Raw genomic sequence first — 24,729 nt, 5'->3', positions numbered from 1 at the left:
CTTGGTGCTACCCTATGGTGCGACCGGAGACTGAGGCGAGAGACGGCGGCGCGGTTCCCCTGGCAACGCCGCGGCGCTCCGCGGCGAGCTTCCGGGCCGGCGAGCGGCGCGCTCCAGTGACGTCACAGAGCCACTTTCCGGCCGGTGGCAGAGTCGGGCAGAAGTTGTGGTGGCCGGGGGCGCCATGGGGGCCACTGGCGACGCCGAGCAGCCGCGGGGACCCAGCGGGACAGAGCGGGGCGGCCCGGAGCCGGGGGATGCGAGCGCAGCTGGGCAGCTGGTTCTCACGGTGAGGACGCCCCCGCTGAGGCCTGAGCTCGGGCCGGCGGGGGCCTCGGGCTCCCGGGACCCTGGCCCGCGGGCGAGAGAACGCGGCGGCTGGTGCTGCCCGAGGGGGTTGGCGTTTTCGCAGTCCCACGACCTGGGTTCAAATTCTGGTGCCGCCCTCCCGGCGAGGTGACGTGGGCCGGTCCTGGCACCCCCCCTCTAGGCTGCTCTAACATAAAATGGAGAGGAATGGTGCCTGTCCCTTCGAAGTTGTCGGGATGGGGTGACAGGTGCAGGCAAAGCTCCCGGCACCCGAGTGGCCTTGAGCCGTTCCAGGAAAGGCGGACCTGGGACGTTTGGGACAGGAAACTTCCTCAGGCCCTCTTCCCGGGCGGGGCCTGTCCACCCGGTGGGAGACGTGGAGAGAGCAGCCGAGGTGCAGCGGGGTCCAGGCTAGTCCTCGCACGCACCCTCCCCCTCCACGCCGCGTCAGTGTCACCGGCTTCAGTGACGTTTGCTCCCTCGCTTGGTCCCCGCAGAACCCTTGGAACATTATGATAAAGCACCGTCAAGTGCAGCGAAGGGGCCGCCGCTCTCAGATGACAACAAGGTAAGGCCGGCCCTGGCTGGAACCGATCCCAGGGCTGGCTTGGACGGGCGCTGTGGGACCCCCACCGCACAAGCCTGAGAAGAGATCTGCAGCCGGGGGAAGGAGGCGCTGTGGGCACTGTGGCCGTGACCTTGAGCTGAACTCTTCTGCAAAGTGGGGGGGTGGGGGGAACGGCACCCGAAATCCCTAACATTCCCTGGCTCCGGGGTGGAGGGCGCCAGAGAGGCCGCAGAGCCTGGAGGTTGGCATCCCAGGCCCCGAGTCGGACAACCCGACCTGTATTAGCTGGGTGACTTGGACAGGCCGCCTTGCCTCCCTGAGCCTGTTTGTTCAGCGGTCCCAGGGAGCTAAGAGCAGTGTCTGTGTCAGGGAAGGGAGATGGTGCCGCCCCCTGAGCCCCCTGACCGCCTCCCTCCCTCCCTCCCGGCAGTTTCACAGACCCGGCCATCTCCATGGATCTCCTCCGGGCTGTCTTGCAGCCGAGCATCAATGAGGAGATCCAGACGGTCTTCAACAAGTACATGAAGGTGAGGAGACACGAGGGTGCGAAACTGACAGGGAGAGTCCTGGGCAGCCTCGCCCTTCCCTGCCGCACTGGTGTGTCTCTGTCTCCCTTGCCCTCACCCTGTGCCCCTAGAATGCTTTTTTTTTTTTTTTTTGCTTAAGTGTAATATGCTTAGCACCATGTTTGGAAAATAACCACTGTTTTTATTATTTGATATTAACATCGTTATTATTTAAAATTATTTCCTTGACCCCTACATAGCTCTGCCTGAGTGTCCCATGGGTGCTTCAAACTTAGCACATTCAGAACTAAACTCTTTCTTTCGAAGCCTCCTCTTCTGTGTAGTCATGTATTCAAGAAGCGTTTACCGAGCGGCCACCGAGCGGCCGCCGTGCTGCACGTGCCGTCCTCGGCATTAGCACTGTAGCTGTAAGAAAGCAGACACTGTGCTCGCCCTTTGTAAACAAGTATGTGTGTGTGACACGAGGGAATGAGAGAAGAGGGGTTGGGAAGGCCCTCCGATAGGGGGCTTTGTGTGAAGACCCAGAGAGCGTGAGGGAAGAGCAAGCCTGGCAAATGTGTGGGAGGTAAGAGTCCGGCCACAGGGAGGAAGGAACTGGCCGGTGTGACTGCAGCCCACTGTGCAAGGAGAGTGACTGGTGACCAGAGAGGCGCCCCTCCTGCTGGGAAATCCAGATCCCTTCCCATGGCGTATGTGGCCACTGTGATGAAATAGCCACCTTTCCCATGGGTCCCCATGCCCTGGGCATGTCCCACACCCCCACACCTTTACAGACCTAGAAATGTAAAAGGGAAGCCACGAGAGAAGGGTAGGCCAGACTTCACTGCAGGCCGCTTCCCTGTGGTGGATTTGCTGATTCAGTGTTTCTCTCCTGCACAAACGCTGGGTAAACACAGTCTGTGGCCATGAGCTCCTTCTGATAGCGTCTGTGAAGATGCCTTCTTACCACACTCATTTTTCTTTAAAGATTTTATTTATTTATTTGAGAGGTAAGTTACAGACAGTGAGAGGGAAGGACAGAGAGAGAGAGGTCTTCCTTCCGCTGGTTCACTCCCCAAATGGTGTCAACGGCCGGAGCTGTGCCAGTCCGAAGCCAGGAGTTTTTACCGGGTCTCCCAGGCAGGTGCAGGGCCCAAGCACTTGGGCCATCCTCCACTGCCTTCCCAGGCCACCACAGAGAGCCGGATTGGAAGTGAAGCAGCTGGGACTAGAACCGGCACCCATATGGCATGCCGGCGCTTCAGGCCAGGGCTTTAACCCACTGCACCACAGCGCCAGCCCCCACCACACTCATTTTTCAACAAGTTGCAGATGGATTGATTGCATCACAGCTTCAGATAAGTTAACACTCTTTAAAAATGTATGTATGTATGTATGTATGTATATTCATTTGAAAAATAGAGTGACAGAGCTCTTCCATGCATTGGTTCACTCCCCAGATGTCCACAACAGCCAAGTCTGGGCCAGGCCAAAGCCAGGAGCCAAGAACACCATCCAGGTTTCCCATGTGGGTGGCAAGAGCCCAAGTACTTGGACCATCATGCACAGACTCCCAGGCACATTAGCAGGAAGGTGGATCAGAAGCACAGAGTAGCTGGGACTCAAACCAGGCATTCTAGTATGGGCTGCAGGTGCCCCACACGAAGACTTACTCTGCACTGCACCACACTGCCTCCCCTAATTTCACACTCTTGATTGACCTCATCTGATGGCTTTAACGTTGTTCTCAAAGCTTAGCTGCCAATATTCTTTTATCTTTAGGATAATAATTCTAGATATGATTTAGTTTAACCAAGGTATTGTTCATCTTTATTGACTTATTTCTGTTAATGACTAAATGCACATTCCTCTTCTGTGAGCATTCTAATAACAGATTATAAAAAATAATATAGATAGGGGCTGGTACTGTGGCTCAGCAGGTTAAAACCCTGGCCTACAGTGCCGGCATCCCATATGGGCGCCGGTACAAGTCCTGGCTGCTCTACTTTTGATCCAGCTCCCTGCTAATGTGCCTGGGAAAGCAATGGAAGATGGCCCAAGTGCTTGGGCCCCTGTACCCGCGTGGGAGACTAGAAGAAGTTCCTGGCTACTGGCTTTGTATTGGCTCAGCTCTGACTGTTGTGGCCATTTGGGGAGTAAACCAGTGGATGGAAGACCTCTCTGTTTCTCTGCATCTACCTCTATCTGTAACTCTGTCTTTCAAAATAAATCTATAAAAAATAATAATACAGATTACAAAATGGATTGGTGGATGAATGGAGGAATTTAAAATGTTAATTATAGACTCTAGCAGTGGGCTTTAGATGTTTATTGACTAATTCAACTTTTCTATATTTTGAAATTTTTTTTATTTATTTATTTATTTATTTATTTATTTATTGACAGGCAGAGTTAGACAGTGAGAGAGAGAGACAGAGAGAAAGGTCTTCCTTGTTCCGTTGGTTCACCCCCCAAGTGGCCGCTATGGCTGGTGCGTTGCAGCCGGCGCGCTGTGCTGATCTGAAGCCAGGAGCCAGGTGCTTCCTCCTGGTCTCCCATGCGGGTGCAGGGCCCAAGGACCTGGGCCATCCTCCACTGCACTCCTGGGCCACAGCAGAGAGCTGGACTGGCAGAGGAGTAACTGGGACAGAACCGGCGCCCCAACCAGGACTAGAACCCGGTGTGCCGGCGCCACAGGCAGAGGATTAGCCTAGTGAGCTGCAGCGCCGGCCCTGTGTTTGAAACTTTTAATGAGAAAATACTGTGAAGCAATAATAGTTTTAGAAATAAAAGCCAAACATTTCTAAAACTCACCTCCCAGAATTACCAAACTATAAGCAGTGACTGGTCTCCCAGCTTTGTGTGTGTTGTATGCATGTGTGCACATTCACACGTTTAAAAACCAAAGGGGAGCTGGCGTTGTGCAGAGGGTTATGTCGCTGCCTTTGATGCCAGTATCGCATACAGAGCACCGATTCAAATCCCAGCTGCTCCACTTCCAGTTCAGCTCCTTGGGAATGTGCCCGGGAAAGCAGTAGAATATAGAATTGCCACCCACATGGCAGACACAGATGGAGTTCTGAGCCCTAACTTTTGGCTGATCCTGTAGATGGAATCTCTCTCTTTCTCCCTCTCCCTCTCCACCCTCTTTTTCTCCCCCATCCTTTTTTTTCCTCTCTCTTTCTCCCTCCCTCACCCCTCCTTCCCTGCCCCCCATCTCTGTCTCTCCCTCTTTCTCTCTGTCATTTTGCCTTCAAATAAATCTTTAATGAAAAAGAGGATTGGGGCCGGCACTGTGCCGCAGTGGGTTAAAGCCCTGGCCTGAAGCACCAGCATCCCATATGGGTGCCGGTTCTAGTCCCGGCTGCTTCTCTTCCTATCCAGCTCTCTGCTATGGCCTGGGAAAGCAGAAGACGACCCAAGTCCTTGGGCCCCTGCATCCACATGGGAGACCCGGAAGAAGCTCCTGGCTCCTGGCTTCGGATCAGCACAGCTCCGGCCATTGCGGCCATCTGGGGAGTGTACTAGCAAATGGAAGACCTTTCTCTCTGTCTCTACCTCTCTCTGTAACTCTCTTTCAAATAAATAAATCTTTAACAAAAAAAAGAAAAAGAGGATTGAGGTAGGCGTTTGGCATAATGATGAAGACACAGCTTGAGATGCCACACCCATATGAAGAGTCCCTGGGTTTGAGTCTCAGTCCTACTCCTGACTCCAGCTTCCTGCTAATGAATACCCTGGGAAGCAGCAGGTGGTGGCTCGAATAATTGGCTTCCTGCTACCCACATGGGAAACCCAGATTAAGTTCCAGGCTCCTAGTTTCCACCTGGCCCAGCCCCAGCTGTTGCCAGCATTTGGGGAGTGAACCAGTGGATGGAAGATCTCTGCCTTTCAAATAAATATAAATAAATTAATAAAAAAAAATTAAAAACAAAGGAATCATTTTGCATGCTATTCTGCAACTTGATTTATTGCACTTAATATGGTTTGGTCATGGTTTCAGGTTAGTACGTGCTAGCTCACCCTGCTTCTCCTGCAGTAGCTACTGACTAGTCCGTTTTCCTATGGACGTACCATAACTTACTTAGCTAGTCCCTGGGACACTCAGACTGTTTCTGGGTTTTCTTACAATGAGCACTCCCCGCACATCATTGTTCACTTGGGAGGTTATTTCTGGGGGATAAATTCCTAGAGGTGGAATTGGTGGGTAAAGGAAAAACATCTTTCCCTCAAGAAAGTTGCTCTCTAGAAAGGTTGTGCCCTTTCGCACTCCTCCCCACAGTGTTTGAGAATGCCTCATTCATGGTGTGACTTTGTTCTCAGCCCACATGCAAATATCCATTACACGGCCCACCTCACGGCTGCTTGTAAAGCATCCAGAGCATTTTAACTGGCTTTCACTTCTCCAACAATCAGTATCAAACCCCAGTGTTAATCTTTAGTTTTTAGGGTTTTTTTTTTTTTTAGTCATACTCATTTAATTTGACCCTGAAGCATTTCTCCTTAGTCTTGGGGTTTCTAATCCAGTCCTTGCACACTCTTGGTTTGATGCTAACAAGAGAAGCATTTGACTGTTAAGTAGGACATCCCACAATGTGTCCCCAGTAGGAGCACTGGTTATAACGTTCTAGAATTTTGTGCTCTACCCTAAAGAGAACTGAAATTTCTCTCCCAAGCTATGACGTGGACTCTTGTTATGAATGTGTTCACTGGGGCCTCCCTGCATCGTCCTGTGGGGTTTTCAGACCCAAGCCCTCCCTGTTACTCAGTGTAGAAACCTGCCTCCCCTTTCCCACCCAGCTGGGGCTGCTGGTACCCAGGAACCCTACCGAATCTCACCCCTACGCAACCTGCAGAAGTTTCTTTGCAGTTGAACAGTCAGAAACCTGTTGGCGCTTTATACTGTCTTGGTCTTGTCTGGCCTACCCTGCCCTTTTCATGGCAGGCACAGGCATTCTTTTATTCCAACAGAAGTAATGTGTGTATATTGTAAAAATGAAAGGATATAGATAAGCAAATAAAGATCATTCATAATCTCAACACTGATGTGTGTGTGTGTGTGTGTGTGTGTGTAAGAGGGATGTATCAGGAGTTCTTTTTGTGTTGCTTTTGCTTTTTCACATTATTAGGCTTAAACTGTGCCAAACTATTATAACCTTCTGTCACTTGGCTGTATATCATGAATACTTTTCATGTCAAAAATATATTCTGCTTACTCTCCTTACTGTGAGCTTTAGTATTTGATAATATTTTAAGGTATGGACATCCCATAATTTATTTAAGCTATACTTGGACATTTGATTATTATTTAATTTTTTTTAAAGATTTATGTATTTATTTGAAAGTCATAGTTATACAGAGAGAGAAGGAGAGGCAGAGAGAGAGAGATCTTCCATCCGCTGATTCACTCCCCAATTGGCCGCAATGGCTGGAGCTGTGCCGATCCAAAGCCAGGAGCTAGGAGCTTCTTCTGGGTCTCCGACACGGGTGCAGGGGCCCAAGCACTTGGGCCGTCTTCTACTGCTTTTCCAGGCCATAGCAGAGAGCTGGATCGGAAGTAGTACAGCTGGGACTTGAACCAGCTCCCATATGGGATGCCAGCGCTTCAAGCCAGAGTTAACCGGCTGTGCCACAGCACCAGCCCCATATTCTTTAATTTTGTACTATTTGTCCACTGATCCTTTGGGTACCTCCATGAGTATATTCTCAGGGGGGAGCATGGAAGGGGAGGTAGACTCTAGACTAAGAATCTAAATTAGCCTGATCCCAAGGCCGTGCTGGTGGTCACGTTTCTCTTTTATATGCAAGCCGGGTGAAAGCCTCTGTTTTCTGTTCAGTTTCCTTCGGAGGACTTAACCTTGTCCCGGCTTGTGCTTCCCTAGTTCTTCCAGAAGGCAGCGCTGAACGTGCGCGACAACGTCGGGGAAGAGGTGGATGCAGAGCAGCTGATCCAGGAGGCCTGTCGGAGCTGCCTGGAGCAGGTGAGGCTCGGGGGACGGTGGCCTTGGGGCTTTATTGGAGATGGGATCCTGTCATCATGGTACTTTGGAAAATGGCCGACAGCCCGCTATGTCCAGGTGGAGTTGGAACTGTTGCTGACAGAAGGGAAGGGAAGTAGTTACTGCGTGCCGAGCACCACGACAGATGGGTTATTCCATTGATGTCTCAGAAGAAAGCCTGTACAGAGGGTGTCTCCAACTCCGGTTTCATAGAAGCAGAAAGTAAAATGGTGTTACCAGGTGCCGGGCAGAGGGGACGTGGAGGGGGTCGCTCAAAGGACGCAGGCTTCTGTTTATAAGATAAATGCATTTTCCAGGAATCCAGTGGACATGGGGACTATAGTTAATACTTGAAATTGGCTAAGAGAGAGTTTGTTTTTAAGATTTATTTATTTATTTGAAAGGCAGAGTTCCAGAGAGAAAGGGAAAAACAGGGAGAGAGATCGTCCATCCCCTGGTTCACTCCCCAGATGGCCACAACAGCTGGGGCTGGGGCTGGCCAAACATGAGTGCAGTGACCCAAGCACGTGGACCACCTTCCACTGCCTCCCCAGGCGCATTAGCAGGAAACTGGATCGGAAGTGGAGCAACTGGGATTCAAACCAGCACTCATAAGGGAGGCAGCTCAAACCTCTGTGCCACACCACCAGTGCCAAAGAGTAGATCTTGTGTCCTCACACACACACACACACACACATGCACACACATACACACTCACACAAAATGGTAGCTTTGGGTGTGTTGATTACTTTAAATAATGTGGTAATCATTTCATGATTTATGAATATATACAAATTTCCTTGACTATATACAAATTTCCACCTCAGTGAAGCTGGAAAGATTAACATTGAAAAAGCAAACCAAAGAAAGAAAAAGAAACTGGCTCAAGACAAGAATTCATATAGGGACTGGCATTGTTTGATAGCAGTTAAGCTACCACCTGTGATGCTGGCATCCACTTGAGCATCTGTTGGAGTCCCAGCTGCTCCACTTCTGACCCAGTTCCCTGCTTATATGCCTGGGAATGCAGCGGACCATCGCCTGAATACTTGGGTCCCTGCCACCCACTGGGAGGACCTGGAGGAGTTCCTGGCTCCTGGCTTCAGCCTGGCCCAGCCCTAGCCATTGTAGCCATTTGGGGAGTGAACCCACCGATAGAACAGTTCTCTCTCGCTCTCGCTCTCGCTCTCTCTTGCCCTCTCACACTCTCTCACGCTGCCTTTCAAATAAATAAATACATCTTTAAAAAAAAGAAAGAATTGGTATAGTTAAGCCCTAAGCCCTATGTCACCTCCTCAAATAGTTGGAGGACCGCCTTCAAGCAGTCACACCCCGCTTTGGTGTCCTGCAGATGAGCACCCTCCTGCTTCTCTGTGTCAGGTGTGGTCAGGAGGCGTGACATCAGGGCTATAAACGGCTGTGTTCCCAAGATGGTAGAGAAGCTGTTTCCATGTATCAGCTGCTGTTATTAATAGAAGTTGTCGCATCACCCAGATTCTGTGTTTGACTGTGAAACTGGTAGCTGTCAAAGATGGAAATGTGTGCATAATCAGAACCACAAGGATTACTCTGAGTTTACTCCTCTGAGGGTATTTATAGCAAGAGGAGAGAAAAGTGTGTTCTGGAAGGTTGGCTGGTGAGCTGCTTAGCACCAGCGGGTGCAGAGTCTCAGAAGATAAGGAGCGCCGTATGTGCAAGGAGGACTAGCCAGTGAGGGAGTGGTGCATGGAGAGGCTGGCGAGGTGGGCAGGGAGCAGGTGGAGCAGGGCCCAAGCATGACAGCCAGGTGGCAGATCCGGAGCTGTAGGAACGGTGCCCGGTGAGGTTCCCACTCTGGAAAGATCACTCTGCCGCCATGAGAAATCAGTTTGGAAAAGAGTCTAGGAGACAGTTGAGGAGTCTGGGTAAAAGATGAGGCTAAAGGTAACTGGTCATGACCTGACTCTGTGGATAGCTACACTTTCCAGTCCTGGATCCCCACGTCCACATCTGGGTTGCACCTTACCGGTATGGCTATGACTAAGAAGCCACAGCCTAGAACAGCAGGTTGTGTGGTCACCGTGAAATCAGACCACGGAGGTGAAGAGCTTCCTCCTCATCCAGTGCAAGGCCAGCTGAGCCAAGGCGACTGGAGCAGGTCCTTTACCCTCTGAGCTTCGGTGTCCTCCTCTCAGCCACTGCTGCCACCAGTGATTTGCCGTGAAGATGAAGTGGGATAATATAGACTGCTGGTGCAGCATAAGTGCATGGGACACAGAACGTGCTAGACTGGAATAGTTGCCATCACACGCTTCATGCAGTGCATACTTCTGCCTCTCGACAGAGCCTGGCTTCAGGTGCACAGGAGATTGGAAGCTCTGTGAGGCCCCTTATCTAGATTGCCTATAGAACTTGCTATTACATTAAAAATTCTCCAGAAGTGGACATGACATAGTTAGAGTATGGTATTTTTTTAACAATGTTTATTTGTTTTTTGTTTTTGTTTTTTCATGTACTTCAAAGGCAGAATGACAGAGAAGGAGATCTTCCATTTGCTGTTACACTCTGCACATGCCTACAATAGCCAGGGCTGGGCCAGGCCAAAGCCAGGAGCTTAGGACTCCATCCGGGTCTCCCATGTGGGTGGCAAAGGCCCAAGCACTTGAGCCATCATCTTTGCCTCCCAGTCTGCTGAGCTGGAAGCAGAATGACCAGAGAGTGGCGCTCTCCTCATGCGGGCATCCTACGTGCAGCTGAACCTGTTGGGCCACACTCCTGTCCCTGTCCCATATCTTGACCATCTCAGTGGAGTTGTTCCCTAATCTTCCTTAGCTTTTTTTTTTAATTTATGTATGTATGTATGTATGTATTTGAAGTGCAGACCAACTGGTGGAGAGAGAGAGAGATCATTCATCTGCTGGTTTACTCTCCAAATACCTAAAACAGCCAGGACTGGGCCAGGCCAAAGACAGGAGCCAGGAACTTCATCTGGATCTCCCACGTGGGTGCCAGGAAACTAAATTCTTGGGCCTGATCCACTGCCTTCCCAGGCGCATTTGCAGGAAGGTGGATCAGAATTGGAGTAGCTGACCTGTAGTGCTGGTATCCTATATGGGCGCCAATTCAAGCTCCAGCTACTCCACTTTTGATTCAGCTCCCTGCTAATGTGCCTGGGAAAATAGCAGAAAAAGGCCCAAATACTTGGGCCCTTGTGCCCACTTGGGAGACCCAGATGGAGTTCTGAGTTCCTGGCTTCGGCCTGACACAGCCCCAACAAGTACAGCCATTTGGGGAGTGAATCAGCAGACGGAAGATCTCTCTCTGTCTCTCCATCTCTCTCTATATAACTCTACCTTTCAAATCAATCAATCTGTTTTGTTTTGTTTTCTGAAAGGAAAGTAAGAGTTGCTCAAGTTGGAAACCTCCTGCCGAGCAGCCAGGAGGGGGTTCCAAGGAAGACCGAAGGGCTGGTGGTAGTGGAGTTTTTAAGCTCAATCTTGGGGAAGAAACTCAATCAGTACAAGGCAGGGACAAATCAAAATCGAAAGAGCTGATTTATAGTATAATTCTTTGCACTGCCTGGCTTGCCCATGATAAAACATTTTGCTCTTTCTGTAACTCTGCCTTTCAAATAATTTAAAAAAAAAAGAAAGAAAGAAAGAAATGTGCACAAGGGAAAGGCAATGCCAAAAAAGTCTCATCCAGTGTGCAGTCCCATCTCTAAAAGTGGAAGCAGGGGCCGGCGCTGCGGCACAGTAGGTTAATCCTCCACCTCCGGCACCGGCATCACATGGGCACCAGTTCTAGTCCTGGCTGCTCCTCTTCCGATCCAGCTCTCTGCTGTGGCCTGGGAAAGCAGTAGCAGATGGCCCAAGTCCTTGGGCCCCTGCACCCACGTGGAAGACCTGGAGGAAGCTCCTGGCTCCTGGCTTCAGATGGGCTCAGCTCTGGCCATTTCAGCCATTTGGGGAGTGAACCAGCAGACGGAAAACCTTTCTCTCTGTCTCTCCCTCTCTCTGTCTATAATTCTATCTCGCAAATAAACAAAATCTAAAAAAAAAAAGTGGAAGCAGAGTATGCTTACCTCCCAGAAGAATGACCGTCACCACTTCCTCTTTTCCCTTCAGGCTAAACTGCTGTTTTCAGATGGAGAAAAAGTGGTACCCAGATTGACCCATGAGCTTCCAGGGATAAAGGTCAGTCACTGTGTCTTGGGGTCCCTGAACAGGAGGCAGGTGAAATGTGTGGGCCCAAAGAGGTTTCGCCTCTTCCTCCACACCATTTGTAGGGCTGCTGGGTGGGCTTCCGGGGCCTGGGTCAGGGAGTCTGGTGGGCCCCCATCAGGGGGCCTGCAGCCAGGTCCTGGCCTTCCACCAACTGCCTTCCCTTTTCCTCCAGCGTGGCCGGCAGACAGAGGAGGAGTGTGCCCATCGAGGAAGCCCCATTCCCAAAAAGGTAAGCCACTTTTCATCTCATTTCGGCCGGGAAGGGGTCCCCGGCTCCAGGTGATGGGGCTGGGCTTCCTCGGTGCACCTCCGGGCCTTTCTAGGCACGAGAGGCAGAAGCCCAGAAACTCACTTTCCCGCCCCCTTCAAGCATCGCTCGATCTCTGAGGAAAACCATCTCTACCAAGTGGTCCTTGACCTGCGGTAGGGTGGGGCTTCCCACGGGATCAGGCCACTGACAACTGTTCTTTGTGGCAGAGGAAAGGACGGCCTCCCGGACACATCCTGTCAAATGACCGGGCAGCTGGCGGCATGGTGTGAGTAGAGGCCAACGGCGTGGTGCAAGCCACAGGGAGCAGAGGGCGGGAGTGGCCTGGAAGGAAGAGGCCAGAGCTCTTCCCTGGTGAAATGGGACCCGTGTGTTTGAGTCGCGTGGGGGGTGGGACACTGAGAAGGAAGTTGTTTGATCCTGTTTCTGCCCCCGAACACTTTGGCCCAACCTGATTAAACCCCAGAGTGGTTTCACTGTTAGTGTACATTGAATGCCCATAACTGACCTGAGCGATCGAAATCCCGTATATACTTGCCTTTTCATCCTTACAGCCGCCCTCTAAAGGTATCATTTTATAATTTTGCAGATAAGAAAATGGAGAATTAATTACTCACACCCATGCAGTTAATTGGAAGCAAAACGACTACATTGTCACAGGGTGGTTATTTTCAAAGATTTCTTTTAAAGACTTCACTCCTTAGAGCAGTTTTAGGTTCACAGCAAAATGGAAAGTTACAGAGATTTCCCATTTATCCCTTGCCTCTGCACATGCACAGCCTCCCCCTGTATCCATGTCCGACATCTGTTACAAGTCAGGAGCCCACTCTGACTCTCCCTGTGCCCCCGAGGCCACAGCTGACCTCGGGCTTCACTGTTGGTTGTGTGCATTCCGTGAGTTTGGGTAAGTGCATGATGATATGTGTCCACCCTTGTAGGATCATACAGCATATTTTACTGTCCTCTGCCTGTTCCTCCCTCCCGTTCCCCTACCCCTGACCATCATCAAAGATTTTGAAAGCTGCAGAATCTTTTTTTCCAAACAGAACTTTACATGGAAGTCTGTTATATCAAGCGGATAAAGCCACACTGATCTAGTTAAAATGGAGCTACCAGCCTAGGAGATGGAATTGTATTACTTTCTCCATACTTTAAATTTGTCTCCTACCTAAAGCAATTTTGTATCTTGTAAAAGCAGGAAAGGGAGGGAGTTGTTGCTCTTGGCTCCTTTTGACAGAGAAAGCTGTACCTGGAAATGCAGGCCTTGCCCGTGGCACTGTGTGGCAGCAGAGCTAGCACTGGAGTGGCTCCTGGTCCAGAGCTTTTTCTCCTTTGTACCTCCACTAACGGTCGCCAGGAAGAAGTGAACCCAGGCCTAACGTGACGGCGTGAGGAACCCTCACTGTCACCAGTGAGCTTTCCTCCAGTTCTCGTGCTCACCTTGGAGAATTCACCTTTCCTTCTTCCTTCCAAGCAGATGGAAGCCAAAATCTTGTGAACCAATTCGCCGGGAAGGCCCCAAGGTATGATCATGTGAGCACAGCAGAGACCCCGTCCCAACACAGACCTAGCCACAGCTCTGGGCCCACCGTGAGAGAAAGAAGCTAGGGTAGCGAGGGCTGCGTGCTTGTTATTCCACAGCGATCTTACCCTCTGGTCTCCAGAGAGGATCCCACAAGGAACTGAGATTAGAGGGAAAGTAAAGAGGGCGCGAATCTTTGCTGAAGGCTTCCTTCCACCTGTACAAGCTAGTTGCTCCCAATACATACTCAGTATTTACTGCATGGCAGGCACTGCCCTAAATATTTCATGTGGGTTCTCATTTAATGTTTGGAATAAACATATAAGATAGATTCTGTAGTCAGGAGCTTCCTTTCCTGTCATCTCCCAGGTAGCTGAGATTATTTTGTCTGGTTACTTTATATACTTGATGCACTTGAGACTTGCAGGACGTCACATAGCTCATGAATGGCAGCGCCAGGTCAGACCCGAGGCCCTTGGATGGCAGAGTCTGCGCTCTGGCCGTTAGCTCCTGTTGCCCAGAAAGGTTGATGGCAGGTTCTTTCAGCAGTCGGGTCCCTTCTGCCGTGGAAGCCCCATCCACAGGTCCCAGCAGCCCATCCTCGTTCAGGCTAGATGTCCATGCCTTGTCTCCTGACCCTCTGTTTTCACACTGGTGAGGGTGCCTTCTAAGAGCTGGTCACCCTGCCTTTTCCTGAACCTCCGGTTCCTACCAAACACCCCTGCACTGTCTTGTGTGAGTTCTTATTCCTCAGCAGTGACCCATGTAAGTGAGCATTCCCCAGAATTCTCTCCTGACCAGCCTCTCCCCCTCCAGTTTCCTGTTAGGTGATTAAACCAGCCATTCTTACCGTTCAGAGACCACATGCTAAAACTCCCAAACCTCTTTGTTCATCCATGCCTCTCTCTGCTTGAAAACTTGTATATCCTACTGTCTGCAGCCCCTCTGCCTGGCAGTCCCGTAAGCATTTCAGATTCAGCATATCCAAAGTTGAAATCAGAATCTTCCTCATAGATCTATCTTTTCTTTTACTTTTTTTAAATATTTATTTATTTATTTGAAAATCAGAGTTACACAGAGAAAGAGGAGGATAGACAGAGAGAGAGAGAGAGAGGGGTCTTCCATCCACTGGTTCACACCTCAAATGGCCACAGTGGTCGGAGCTGCACCAATCTGAAGCCAGGAGTTTCTTCTGGGTCTTCTCATGTGGGTGCAGGGGCCCAAGCACTTGGGCCATCTTCCACTGCTTTCCAGGCCACAGCAGAGAGCTGATCAAAAGTGGAGCAGCCAGGACTCGAACCGGCGCCCATATGGGATGCTGCAGGCAGCATCTTTAACCTGCTACGCCACAGTGCCAGCCTCCCATAGACCTATTTTTTCATTCTTTTCCTTACCTTGGCCTCTTTCTTCCCTCCCCTCCCTACATGTAGTCAAGTCCTGCATTACAGTTCCTGCTCCCTGTGTCTCACTGTTGTATTCAGGCACTTGTCTTCCTCCAGTCCTGCTCTGTGACATCAGCCTCTAAACGGGTCCTCCCGCCTGCCTTGCCACCACACATCCGCTACCCTGAGTGAGCCGTCTTTGAAGTAAATCTAGGGAAGATGCTTGCGCAGCAGCTTGGGTTGCTGCTTCGGACATCCACATCCCGTGTCTGAGTGCCTGTTTGGGTTCCCGGCCACTCTGCTTCCAATCCAGCTTCCTGCTGATGCTTATCCTGGGAGGAGGCAGGTAGTCGCACAAGTACTGGGTCCCTGCCAACCACACGGGAGACTTGGAAGGAGTTCCAGCTCCTGATTTCAAGAAAATGAAACAGCCAATGGACAGTTTCTGTCTGTCTCAGTCTGCTTTTTTTTTTTTTTAAGATTTATTTTTATTTATTTAAAAGAATTACAGAGAGAGGTAAAGAGAGAGAGGTCTTCCATCCACTGCTTCACTCCCCAAATGGCCACAATGGCCGGAGCTGAGCCAATCCGAAGCCAGGAGCTTCTTCCAGGTCTCCCACATGAGTACAGGGGCCAAGGACTTGGGCCATCTTCTGCTTTCCCAGGTCATAGCAGAGAGCTGGATCGGAAGAGGAGCAGCCAGGACTACTGTGCCATAGCGCCAGACCACAGGCCCCCCCCCTTTTTAAAGATTTATTTATTAGAAAGGCAGAGTTACAGAGAGGCAGAGACAGAGTGAGAGAGGTCTTCCATCTGCTTATTTCACTCCCCAAATGGCTCTAGGAACCAGGAGCTTCTTCCAGGTCTCCCACATGGGTGCAGGGGCCCAAGGACTTGAGCCATCTTCTACTGCTTTCCCAGGCCATAGCAGAGAGCTGGATCATAAGTGGCCCGTATGGGATGCAGGCATTGTAGGTGGCCCCCTCTCTGTCTTTCATATAAAATGAAAATAATTTTTAAACAGGTGTTTTTAAGAGTTTTATTATTTATTTGAGAGAGAGAGTTATAGACAGAGAGAAAGAGAAAAGTCTTCCATCTGCTGGTTCACTCCCCAAATGGCCGCGACAGCCCAAGCTGGGCCCATTCAAAGCCAGGAGCCTCTTCTGGGTTTCTCACATGGGTGCAGGGGCCCAAGCGCTTGGGCCATCTTCTACTGCTTTCCCAGGCCATAGCAGAAAGCTGGATTGGAAGAAAAGCATCTGGGACTAGAACCGGCACCCATATGGGATGCCGGCACTGCAGACAGCGGCTTTGCCCAGTATGCCACAGTGCTAGCCCCTGAAAATAGCTTTAAAAAAAAAAAAACTATAGTAAATCTAACTCTCCCTGTTGAGAGGACTTCAGTGACTCCCATTGCCTGTAGAATCTAGTGCAAGCCTCCCACTCATGTTCTCTTCCCCGGTCCCGTCAGTTCTACTCCGTAACTGGCACCCTTTCTCCTTCGGCAGCACAGCATTGCCTGCTGTTTTCCTTGTGCTGAGCCAGCTCCCGCCAGCCTGTGTTGGTGCTGCCCTCTATCTGGAATGCCCTTCTTCCTCCCCTCTTCCCCATCTAAGTTGGGCTCACCCTCTCATGATTAACTTGGGAATTATCTCTTCAAGGGAGCCTTCCTGGCTACACCCTCCCCATGGCACCCTCAGCCTGCACTTCTCTGTGTCATTGCCACGCCTGACATTGTGATTATCTGTAGAGACTTCTGGGGCCTCCTGGAGGGCAGACTGTGGTGTTTTTTTTTTTGTTTTTTTTTGTTTGTTTGTTTTTTAAGATTTATTTAAAGGCAGAGTAATAGAGGGAGGGAGAGACCCAGAGAAAGATCTTCATCTGCTGGTTCACTCCCCCAAATGGCCACAATGGTCGGAGCTGGCCAGGCCAAAAACCAGAAGCTCCCACAAGGATGCAAAGGCCCAAGTCCTTGAGCCGTCTTCCACTGCCTTCCCAAGCGCATTAGCAGGGAAGTAGATCTGAAGCAGAGCCGCTGAGACTTGAACCTGTGCTCTGATGCTCACTTTAACCTGCTGTGCTACAGCACTAGCCAGCCCTAGACTGTCTTATTCTTTTCCCCAGCGTCTAGCATGAGGCCTGGGATATTGTTAAGTACTCTTTTTCTTGAGTAAGCTGCTTGTTGGGAATGGTGTATCCAGGAGAAAAGACAGGAGGCAGTGCTTTGTCCCATCACCAGATGAACCCCCCCTCACCGGCCTCTGTTTTTTGCAGTGGGACCCGGCTCGGCTGAATGAATCTACCACTTTTGTGTTGGGGTCTCGAGCCAACAAGTAAGTCTAAGAGCTTTGGCACTGATGGAGTGGCAGCTCGGGGGTCTACTACTAGAGTTGCGCCTGCTGGAATCTTTACCACTTGTCTTTCCCTTTTCAGGGCTCTAGGGATGGGGGGCACCAGAGGAAGAATCTACATCAAGCACCCACATCTCTTTAAGGTGAGTGAGTGCCGGGAAGCAGGTGGGCCGCTGCCCTGGAGTAGGTGGCAGTGGGAATTCTGCGTGCCATGGAGAAGCTCGGGACACTCGCTGGTCTGGGAGTCGGGAGTCCCTTCTGCCATTCCCCTGTACCTTTTGTAATTTACTCAACAGCTCTGTGCCCTGGTAGCAGTGGCTACTTGGCCTACATGTTTGTTGTATGGCAAACATGGTTTTAAGTACAACACATTATCTCCTGGAACTATCCCTTATCTTTATTTTACAAATTTGAAAAAAGCAGAGGTCAAGAAAGACTAAGTGATTTGCCCAGAGTTACTCAGCAAGTCAGGATTCAAATCCAGGTCTGTCTACACTGAAGCCTGAGCTCTTAACCCCTACCTTACTCAGTTGTCTGTGGCGCAAGGCAGGGCTCTACCCTTCTTCCAAGGAGGGACTCCTCTCTGGAGCAGCTGTTTGAGGAAATAACAGGAGAAATCACAAATTCACTCATTGTCTTAAATGAATGTGTATTTTATCAGCCACAAAAGTATTTAAAAGAACAGAAAAATAGAAACGCATGTGTGTTCCAGACATTTTTTGTTCCTGTCCCTAAAGTTTGGTACCCCTTGCCAGAAGCTCCCAGCCCCGTTAGGGTCCCAGAATTACTGTACCTGCCACACTCTGTGCAAATTGGCAGACTTGCTTGCTCTTCTCCAGTCTTGGATCCTAGGAGTCCCAGCATCTAGAGAGGCTGGCCAGCTTGCTGCCGCTCTCTCCTCTCGGTGTCTTCACTCCTGCTGTTCTGTTTTCCTCCCCAACCCTTGTCTGCCCAACTACTCTTTAAGACCCTGAGTAGGTACTCAGGGGCAGGCATTGTGGCGCAGGGGCTAAGCTGCTGCTTAGCCCACCAGCACACCATAACAGAGTGTCTGGTTTGACTCCCAGGTACTCCATGCTTCCAGTTGACCTTCCTGCTAATAGGCCTGGGAGGCGGTGACTGATGGCCAGAGTACTTGGGTTCCTGCCACCCACATGGGAGACCTGGATGGAGTTCCTGGCTCCTGGCTTTGGCCCAGCCTCACATTCGCTATTGCAGCCTTTTGGGGATTAAACCAACAGATGGATGATCTGTGTCTTCCTCCTCTCTTTGTTACTCTACCTTTCAAATAAATACAAATCTTTAGGGGCCGGCATGGTGGGTAAAAGCTACCACCTGTATCGCCAGTGTCCCATACAGGTGCCAGTTCGAGTCCTGACTGCTGCACTTCTGATCCAGCTCCCTGCTAATATGCCTGGGAAAGCAGTAGAAGATGGCCCAAGTGCTTGGGTCCCTGCACCCATGTGGGAGACCCAGAAAGAAGCTCCTGGCTCCTGGCTTCAGACCAGCCCAGCTTTGGTCATTGTAGCCTTTTGGGGAGTGAACCAGAGGATGGAAAGTTCTCTCTCTCTCTCTACCTTTCAAATACATAAATAAATCTTTTTAAGCTAAATAAGTAAAAATAGTTTTAAAAAAACCCACATACCCCAGGAGATTTTTTTTTGTTATCATCTATAGATAGGATCTTGGATGGTCTGAATTCCTGTTCAGTTCTGAATTGTGTAAACCGGGAGTGGCAGACCAACCTTTTAGTGTCAATTAAGAGAGAATGCAGGGAAGCACCGGCTTAAGGCCTGCCACGTGGCACGGGCTCGGTAGAGGTTGATTGTTGTTAGCATAGTTTTCCAGTTCTAAGGCCCACCATTCATACTAAACTCCCAACCCACACTCTCATTCCTGATGGATAATTATTTCTGACCTTGCCCTTGCTTGTCAGGCACACACCCTCCCCACCCCCACCCCAGTCACCACTCCCTTTCTCTTTACAGTTCTCTATTATAAGCATTCTTAACCATTTAGAATCTATTTGTATTTCTTCTGGAAACTGCCAATTACATCTTGTGCCCAATTTTTCTGTCCTTCAGAAGACATTATTTGAATTTATCTTTTCCTTTTTTAGACTTTTTGAGTTATAGAAATATGACCCCATTCTTAGTGTAAAAACCTTCAGCGAGTACACTGGAGTTACTGAGGTGAGACACACAGTGCTCCTTCACCCTTGACCCTGACTGCCCTCCACTCCAGACCACCCGCAGCCATGGCAGAGCATAAACACAGATATGGGCGTGTGTGTGTGTCCTTGTCCTGTGGGATATTTTGCTTATTTTTTTTAGCTCATACATGTTGTGGTCTGGTTTTTCTTTGGGAAGCAGTGATAATCATAATCATAGGTGTTGCAAGCCACCTCAGATGATTTATTAAAAGGGGAGGCCAGCATTGCAGTGGAGTAGGTTGCCCCCACCTGCAGTGCCAGCATCTTGTGGGTGCCAGTTTGGGTCCTGGCTGCTCCACGTCCAGTCTAGCTCCTGGCTTCTGCCTGGCCCAGCCCTGGCCATTGCAACCATTTGGGGAGTGAACCAGTGAATGGAAAGTCTCTCTGTCTCCCTCTCTCTCTCTTTCTGTAACTCTGCCTTTCAAATAGATGAAATAAAACTTTAAAAAGGAGGCTGTAGTGGCTGGTGATGTGGCATAGTGGAGTAAGCCTCTGCCCACAACACCAGCGTCCCATGGGTGCTGGTTTCAGTCCCGGCTGCTCCACTTGCGATCCAGCTCCATGCCAATGCACCGGGGAAAGCAGCAGGAGGTGGCCCAGGTGCTTGGGGCCCTGCACCCATGTTGGAGACCCAGAAAAAGCTCCTGGCTTTGGCCTGGCCCAAACCTGGAAGTTGTGGCCATTTAGGGAGTGAACCAACAGATGGAAGATCTTTCTGTCTGTGTCTCCCTCTCTCTCTGTAAATCTGACTTTGAAGTAAATAAATAAATCTTAAAAAGAGGAGGCTCTAAAGTAATGGTCACCTGTCCCACTGGTTGCCAGGGAGATGTTTCGAGAAAAGAAGCAGTAGGGGGATTAGAAGTGTACTAAGTCTCAGGGAATCGGATCCCATGCCTTGGCCTCCTGGGCTTGGCTTGGCTTGCTCTGAAGGGGTTACTGGGCCTTCTGCGTCCACCAGGCTGGGTCTTACTGATCAGAACTGCAAGGCTAATGGCTCCCCTTTCACGCTGTCCTCCACAGTATGCAGCTGACCCCCAGGACAAGCACTGGCTGGCTGAGCAACATCACATGCGGGCAACAGGAGGGAAGATGGTAAGCACTGTTCCCACGCGCCACTGCCAGAGGCCACCTTCAGGGACCAAGATTCCCGCTGTCGGCGACAGCTCCTCTCTGAATCTGGAGACCCCCAAAGCCTGATACGTGTGGGAAGGAAGACTTTAAGGCCTGTTTCTCCATGGTCCCCAGGTTCCTTTCCCTGCCACTAGGGCTCCCTTTTTCTCCCTCCACGCTTCCACCCAGCCTTCGTATTTGGACCACACATTGGATCCTATTAGCTTGCATAGGAATGACGGGTGAAAGACTCCACACCACTGTTCCCTCGTGTGCCACTGAGTGATCTTACTCATCAGTCACAACACCCTTCCCCCAAACACAGCTACAGGATCTTCTCTCAGCGCAGCGCACCAGCCAGCACCCTGTCGGTAGCTGTGTTCGCCACCCCTGGCAGCTGCTTCCAGACTCGCCTCTGATTAGAGTTCTAGGTCACAGCAAGCGACAGCCTTAGGAACGACATTGTTGTGGGGCGCTTTGTCCCTCGCATGCAGTGTTCTCCCCCTGAGGACGGACCCCTGCTGCGACTGCTCGCTGCCCTGCAAACTGAACTGCCATCTGGCCGTGGAAGCTACCTTTTATTGTATTTTGCAACTTTTTTTATAATTATGCCCACACTTTATTTCACAAAACATTTCAAGGTGCTTATCACTGATAACATAAAATGCAACCTAACCTAACAGGCCAGCGTTGTGGCGCAGTGGGTTAATCCCAACCTGCGGTGCTGGCGTCCTGGATCAGAGCGCCAGTTCCAGTCCCAGCTGCTCAGCTTCTAATCCCGCGTCCTGGTGATGCACCTGGGAAGGCAGCAGAAGATGGCCCGTGCGTTTGGGCCCCTGTCATCCACGTGAGAGATCTGGGTGGAGTTCTGGGCTCTTGGCTTCAGCCTGGCCCAGACCTGGTTATTGAAGCCATTTGGGGAGTAAACCAAATGAAAAATGGAAGATCTCTCTCCCTTTCTCTCTCTCTCTCTCTCTCTCCCCCTCTCTCTCCCCCCTCTCTCCCTCTCTCTCCCCCCTCTCTCCCTCTCTCTCCCCCCTCTCTCCCCCTCTCTCCCCCTCTCTCCCTCTCTCTCTCTCTCTCTCTCTCTCTCTCTCTCCCTCTCTCTCTCTCTCCCTCTCTCTCTCTCTCCCTCTCCCTCTCTCCCTCTCTCTCTCTCTCCCTCTCTCTCTCTCTCCCTCTCTCTCTCTCTCCCTCTCTCCCTCTCTCCCTCTCTCCCTCTCCCTCTCCCCCTCTCCCTCTCCCTCTCCCTCTCCCCCCCCCCCCCTCTCTCTCCTGCCTTTCAAATCAATAAGTAAATTTTTTTTAAACAATGCAACACGGAGGGGCTGGCACCGTGGCTCGCTTGGTTAATCTTCCGCCTGCGGCGCCGGCATCCCATATGGGCACCGGGTTCTAGTCCCGGTTGCTCCCCTTCCAGTCCAGCTCTCCGCTGTGGCCCAGGAGGGCAGTGGAGGATGGCCCAAGTGCTTGGGCCCTTGTACCTGCGTTGGAGACCAGGAGGGGCACCTGGCTCTTGGCTTTGGATCGGTGCAGCGCCAGCCATAGCGGCCATTTGGGGGCGTGAACCAACAGAAGGAAGACCTTTCTCTCTGTCTCTCTCTCACTGTCTAACTATCTGTCAAATAAAAAAAAAAAAAATGCACCACGGTCCCGGCACTGTGGCACAGTGAGCTAGGCTGCCCCCTGTAACGCCAGCGTCCTGTAGCAGAGCAATGACCAGAGCCCAGCTGCTCAGCTTCCCATCCAGCCTCTGCTGATGTCCCTGGAGGGAAGAAGCGGGCAGCCCAAGTGCTCAGGCCTCTGCCACCCGTGGGCGGGGCCCAGATGCAGCTTCAAGCTCCTGGCTTCCGCCTGGACCAGCTCTGGCTGTTGCAACCATTTGGGAAGTGAACCAGTAGATTGAAGCGCACGCTCTCTCCCTCCCCCTCTCTCTCGCTCTCACTCTCGCTCTATCTGGCTCTCTCTGCCTTTCAAATAAAAAATCATCTTAAAAAATGCAACACAATAGAAATAAGAAATAGATGAGGAGAGAAAGGAGCTAAAATTAAAATTAAACCCCCAGCAATAGTAGCTTCAGACAACGAGGTTGGTTGTGTGTACGCATATGTTTAGTTGCTGACCTAGGCTGTGTACTTCTGTAGGTGTTTGCAAAGTACAGTTCCAGGACCCTTTCAGGGACATCTGACCTGTTACATAGCTCACAGCGTCCATGAGATGGACACAGATGACTCAAAGAACGTGTGATCGTTCCTCAGACTTGATGAGGGTCTCCCACAGAAGACTTTTCTAATGTCATGAACAGTATCCCCTAGGGAAAGCTCCCACTTCAGACCACGGCTTTGCACCCATGCAGCTCTGCAGGCCTAGGACAGTACAGTTTATCATGTTTTTCCTTGCTACAAAGCTCAGAATAAAGTTACCTTAGTCCCCAGAGTTAGCATATGGCTTCCTCCTTTCGGTTTCCTATTTTCATGTGTATTTTGCTAGCTCTTGCCATTTTCCTATAAGTCACCTTGGGTCCTTTCTTTAAAAAAAAAAAAAAAAGCCATGAATCAGTTCATTACCAGCCCCTACTCTCCCACCTGTAAGGTTTCTATTTCATTGAATGATTGTCCTGGGGAACCAGTACCAGACAGTCTCTCCCAACTCACCGTCCCCCCCTCCCTGCTTAGTAGCAGCCCCTACATTAGGCAGATGTCTCATGCAGTATTGTTGAGCCGCAGTGAATGAATGGGAGGCAGTGACCACTCTCCCTTCCTGCCCCAGGCCTACCTCCTCATTGAAGAAGACATCCGAGACCTTGCTGCCAGTGACGACTACAGGTAACCCCAGCATGTCTCCTGCCCCGTTCCCTCCCCACTGCCTCCGGGCAGCCCCTGATTGGAGGCTGGGCCTGCCTGCTTCAACTTCCCTCCCAACATGTTCTAGAGGATGCCTGGACCTGAAGCTGGAGGAGCTAAAATCCTTTGTCCTGCCCTCCTGGATGGTGGAGAAGATGCGAAAGTACATGGAGACACTACGGACAGAGAACGAGCATCGCGCCGCCGAAGCCCCCCCGCAGACCTGAGGCCAGGGCCCCTGGCTCGCCAAGGCCCTCTCCCCCTGTGGCTGAGGCCGTCGCTGGGACTGCTCCTGGTTGGACCTCAGCAGCATTAAGCTGTGCCTGGGCTCGTTTGCAGTGGCTCACTGCAGAGAACCCCCGCCTGGCATGTGGTTCTGTATTTGTAAAGTTATTAGGATAAGAAGCAATAAAGTTTTTAATCAACACTGATGGTGAGCCCGCTGTGCAGTCTGCCGTGTGGGGCCGACAGAACACCAAGTGGGAAAGAGAACAGGGGCTCCTCGCCGTCCCGGGATAGACCGGCCTTCACAGGCCGAGCTGGGAACAGCACGTGTCTTGCCATCCTTCCCTGCCCCCGTTTGCCCAGCTAAGGTAAAGACGGGGCAGGATGTGAGTGCTAGTCCCGTGGGGGTTCGTGACGCGCCGACACACTGTATGAAAAGGTGTTGGCTCTGTTAGTGGAGAGGCGTGGTAAGCCACGGTGTAGCAGCGCTGCGAGTCAGTCGCCACCTGGGATGCCCACGGACCCCCGGTGGGGGGAGCGCCTGGGTGTCCTCGCTCCTCCGCCTGGCCGCGGGCCCTGTGGAGTGGAGCACCTGGAGCGCTTGGCCATGGCGCCTGGGGGTCCCGGCTCCTCCGCCTGGCCGCGGCCCCTGTGGAGTGGAGCACCTAGAGCGCTTGGCCGTGGCGCCTGGGGGTCCTCGCTCCTCCGCCTGCCGGGGCCCCTGTGGAGTGGAGCGCCTGCGGGTCCCAGCGTCCTGCGCACGCACGTGGCAGCGGCCGACGGCTCACATGCCGGGACCCCGGCCACCTGCGTGGGAGACCCCAGTGGAGGTCCTGGGTCCGGCTTCTTCCTGGCCCAGCCCCGGCCGGGCCGGGCCGGGCATCTGGGGCGTGAACCAGAGAGTGAGAACTCCGTCTCTCCTCCTCTGGGAATCGGGAGTCTGCAGTTGGCGGCCCTCCGAGACCCGCCCCGCTGAGGGGCCCGGGCCCCCGGGTCAGGGCGTGGAGCTGAGGCTTCCGGCTCGGGGCGGACGGCCGACACGCCCTGCCGGCCAGAAGGGATCGGGAGGGGCGTGCCGGGCGTTCGCCCTCGGGGGCTCCGTCCCACGTGGGCACTTGCTCGGCCCTTTAATGGTCGGCGTTTTCCAAAGGTCACCAATCCGCTGCGGAGTCGTTAGTTAATGGCAGCCTCTCCTGCCAGTCGGACGTTAGAAACAGCCGCCCCCACCG

General features: G+C 51.6%; 2 protein-coding genes and 1 long non-coding RNA gene across 5 annotated transcripts in view; 1 reads left to right on the top strand and 2 right to left on the bottom strand.

Annotated features, from left to right (window-relative positions):
- The window catches only part of WFDC3 (WAP four-disulfide core domain 3), a 46,530-nt gene extending 46,418 nt beyond the window's left edge, over nt 1–112 (bottom strand). For both annotated transcript variants that reach the window (XM_089307917.1, XM_089307916.1), the window contains exon 1: nt 2–112. The gene's annotated coding sequence lies outside the window, so the exon portion shown is untranslated. The remainder of the gene's footprint in view (nt 1) is intronic.
- On the top strand, nt 98–23,706 carry DNTTIP1 (deoxynucleotidyltransferase terminal interacting protein 1). 2 transcript variants are annotated; one of them, XM_008274770.5, is made up of 13 exons: nt 98–289; nt 807–877; nt 1,308–1,404; nt 7,266–7,364; nt 11,489–11,557; nt 11,760–11,816; nt 12,065–12,123; nt 13,330–13,378; nt 17,034–17,092; nt 17,193–17,253; nt 20,343–20,414; nt 23,202–23,257; nt 23,364–23,706. In XM_008274770.5, exons 1-13 carry the CDS (start codon nt 185–187, stop codon nt 23,500–23,502), a joined length of 993 nt encoding a protein of 330 aa, XP_008272992.1. In that variant the 5' UTR covers nt 98–184; the 3' UTR covers nt 23,503–23,706. The 2 variants fall into 2 exon arrangements, with proteins under 2 accessions (XP_008272992.1, XP_002721278.1); XM_002721232.6 differs by having other exon boundaries at nt 99–289; nt 13,333–13,378.
- LOC149123342 (uncharacterized) lies at nt 15,785–18,044 on the bottom strand. Its single transcript, XR_016216525.1, has 3 exons — nt 17,904–18,044; nt 17,632–17,702; nt 15,785–15,998 (listed from the first exon to the last, which is right to left on the bottom strand). It is a non-coding gene; the product is annotated as an uncharacterized LOC149123342 (long non-coding RNA).
- Nucleotides 23,707–24,729: the final 1,023 nt, after the last annotated feature.

The sequence above is a fragment of the Oryctolagus cuniculus genome, chromosome 11 (assembly GCF_051225735.1).
Source record: "Oryctolagus cuniculus isolate XC-2025 breed Fujian yellow rabbit chromosome 11, ASM5122573v1, whole genome shotgun sequence".
Lineage (NCBI taxonomy): Eukaryota > Metazoa > Chordata > Mammalia > Lagomorpha > Leporidae > Oryctolagus > Oryctolagus cuniculus.
This window is presented reverse-complemented; position numbering and strand designations above follow the sequence as displayed.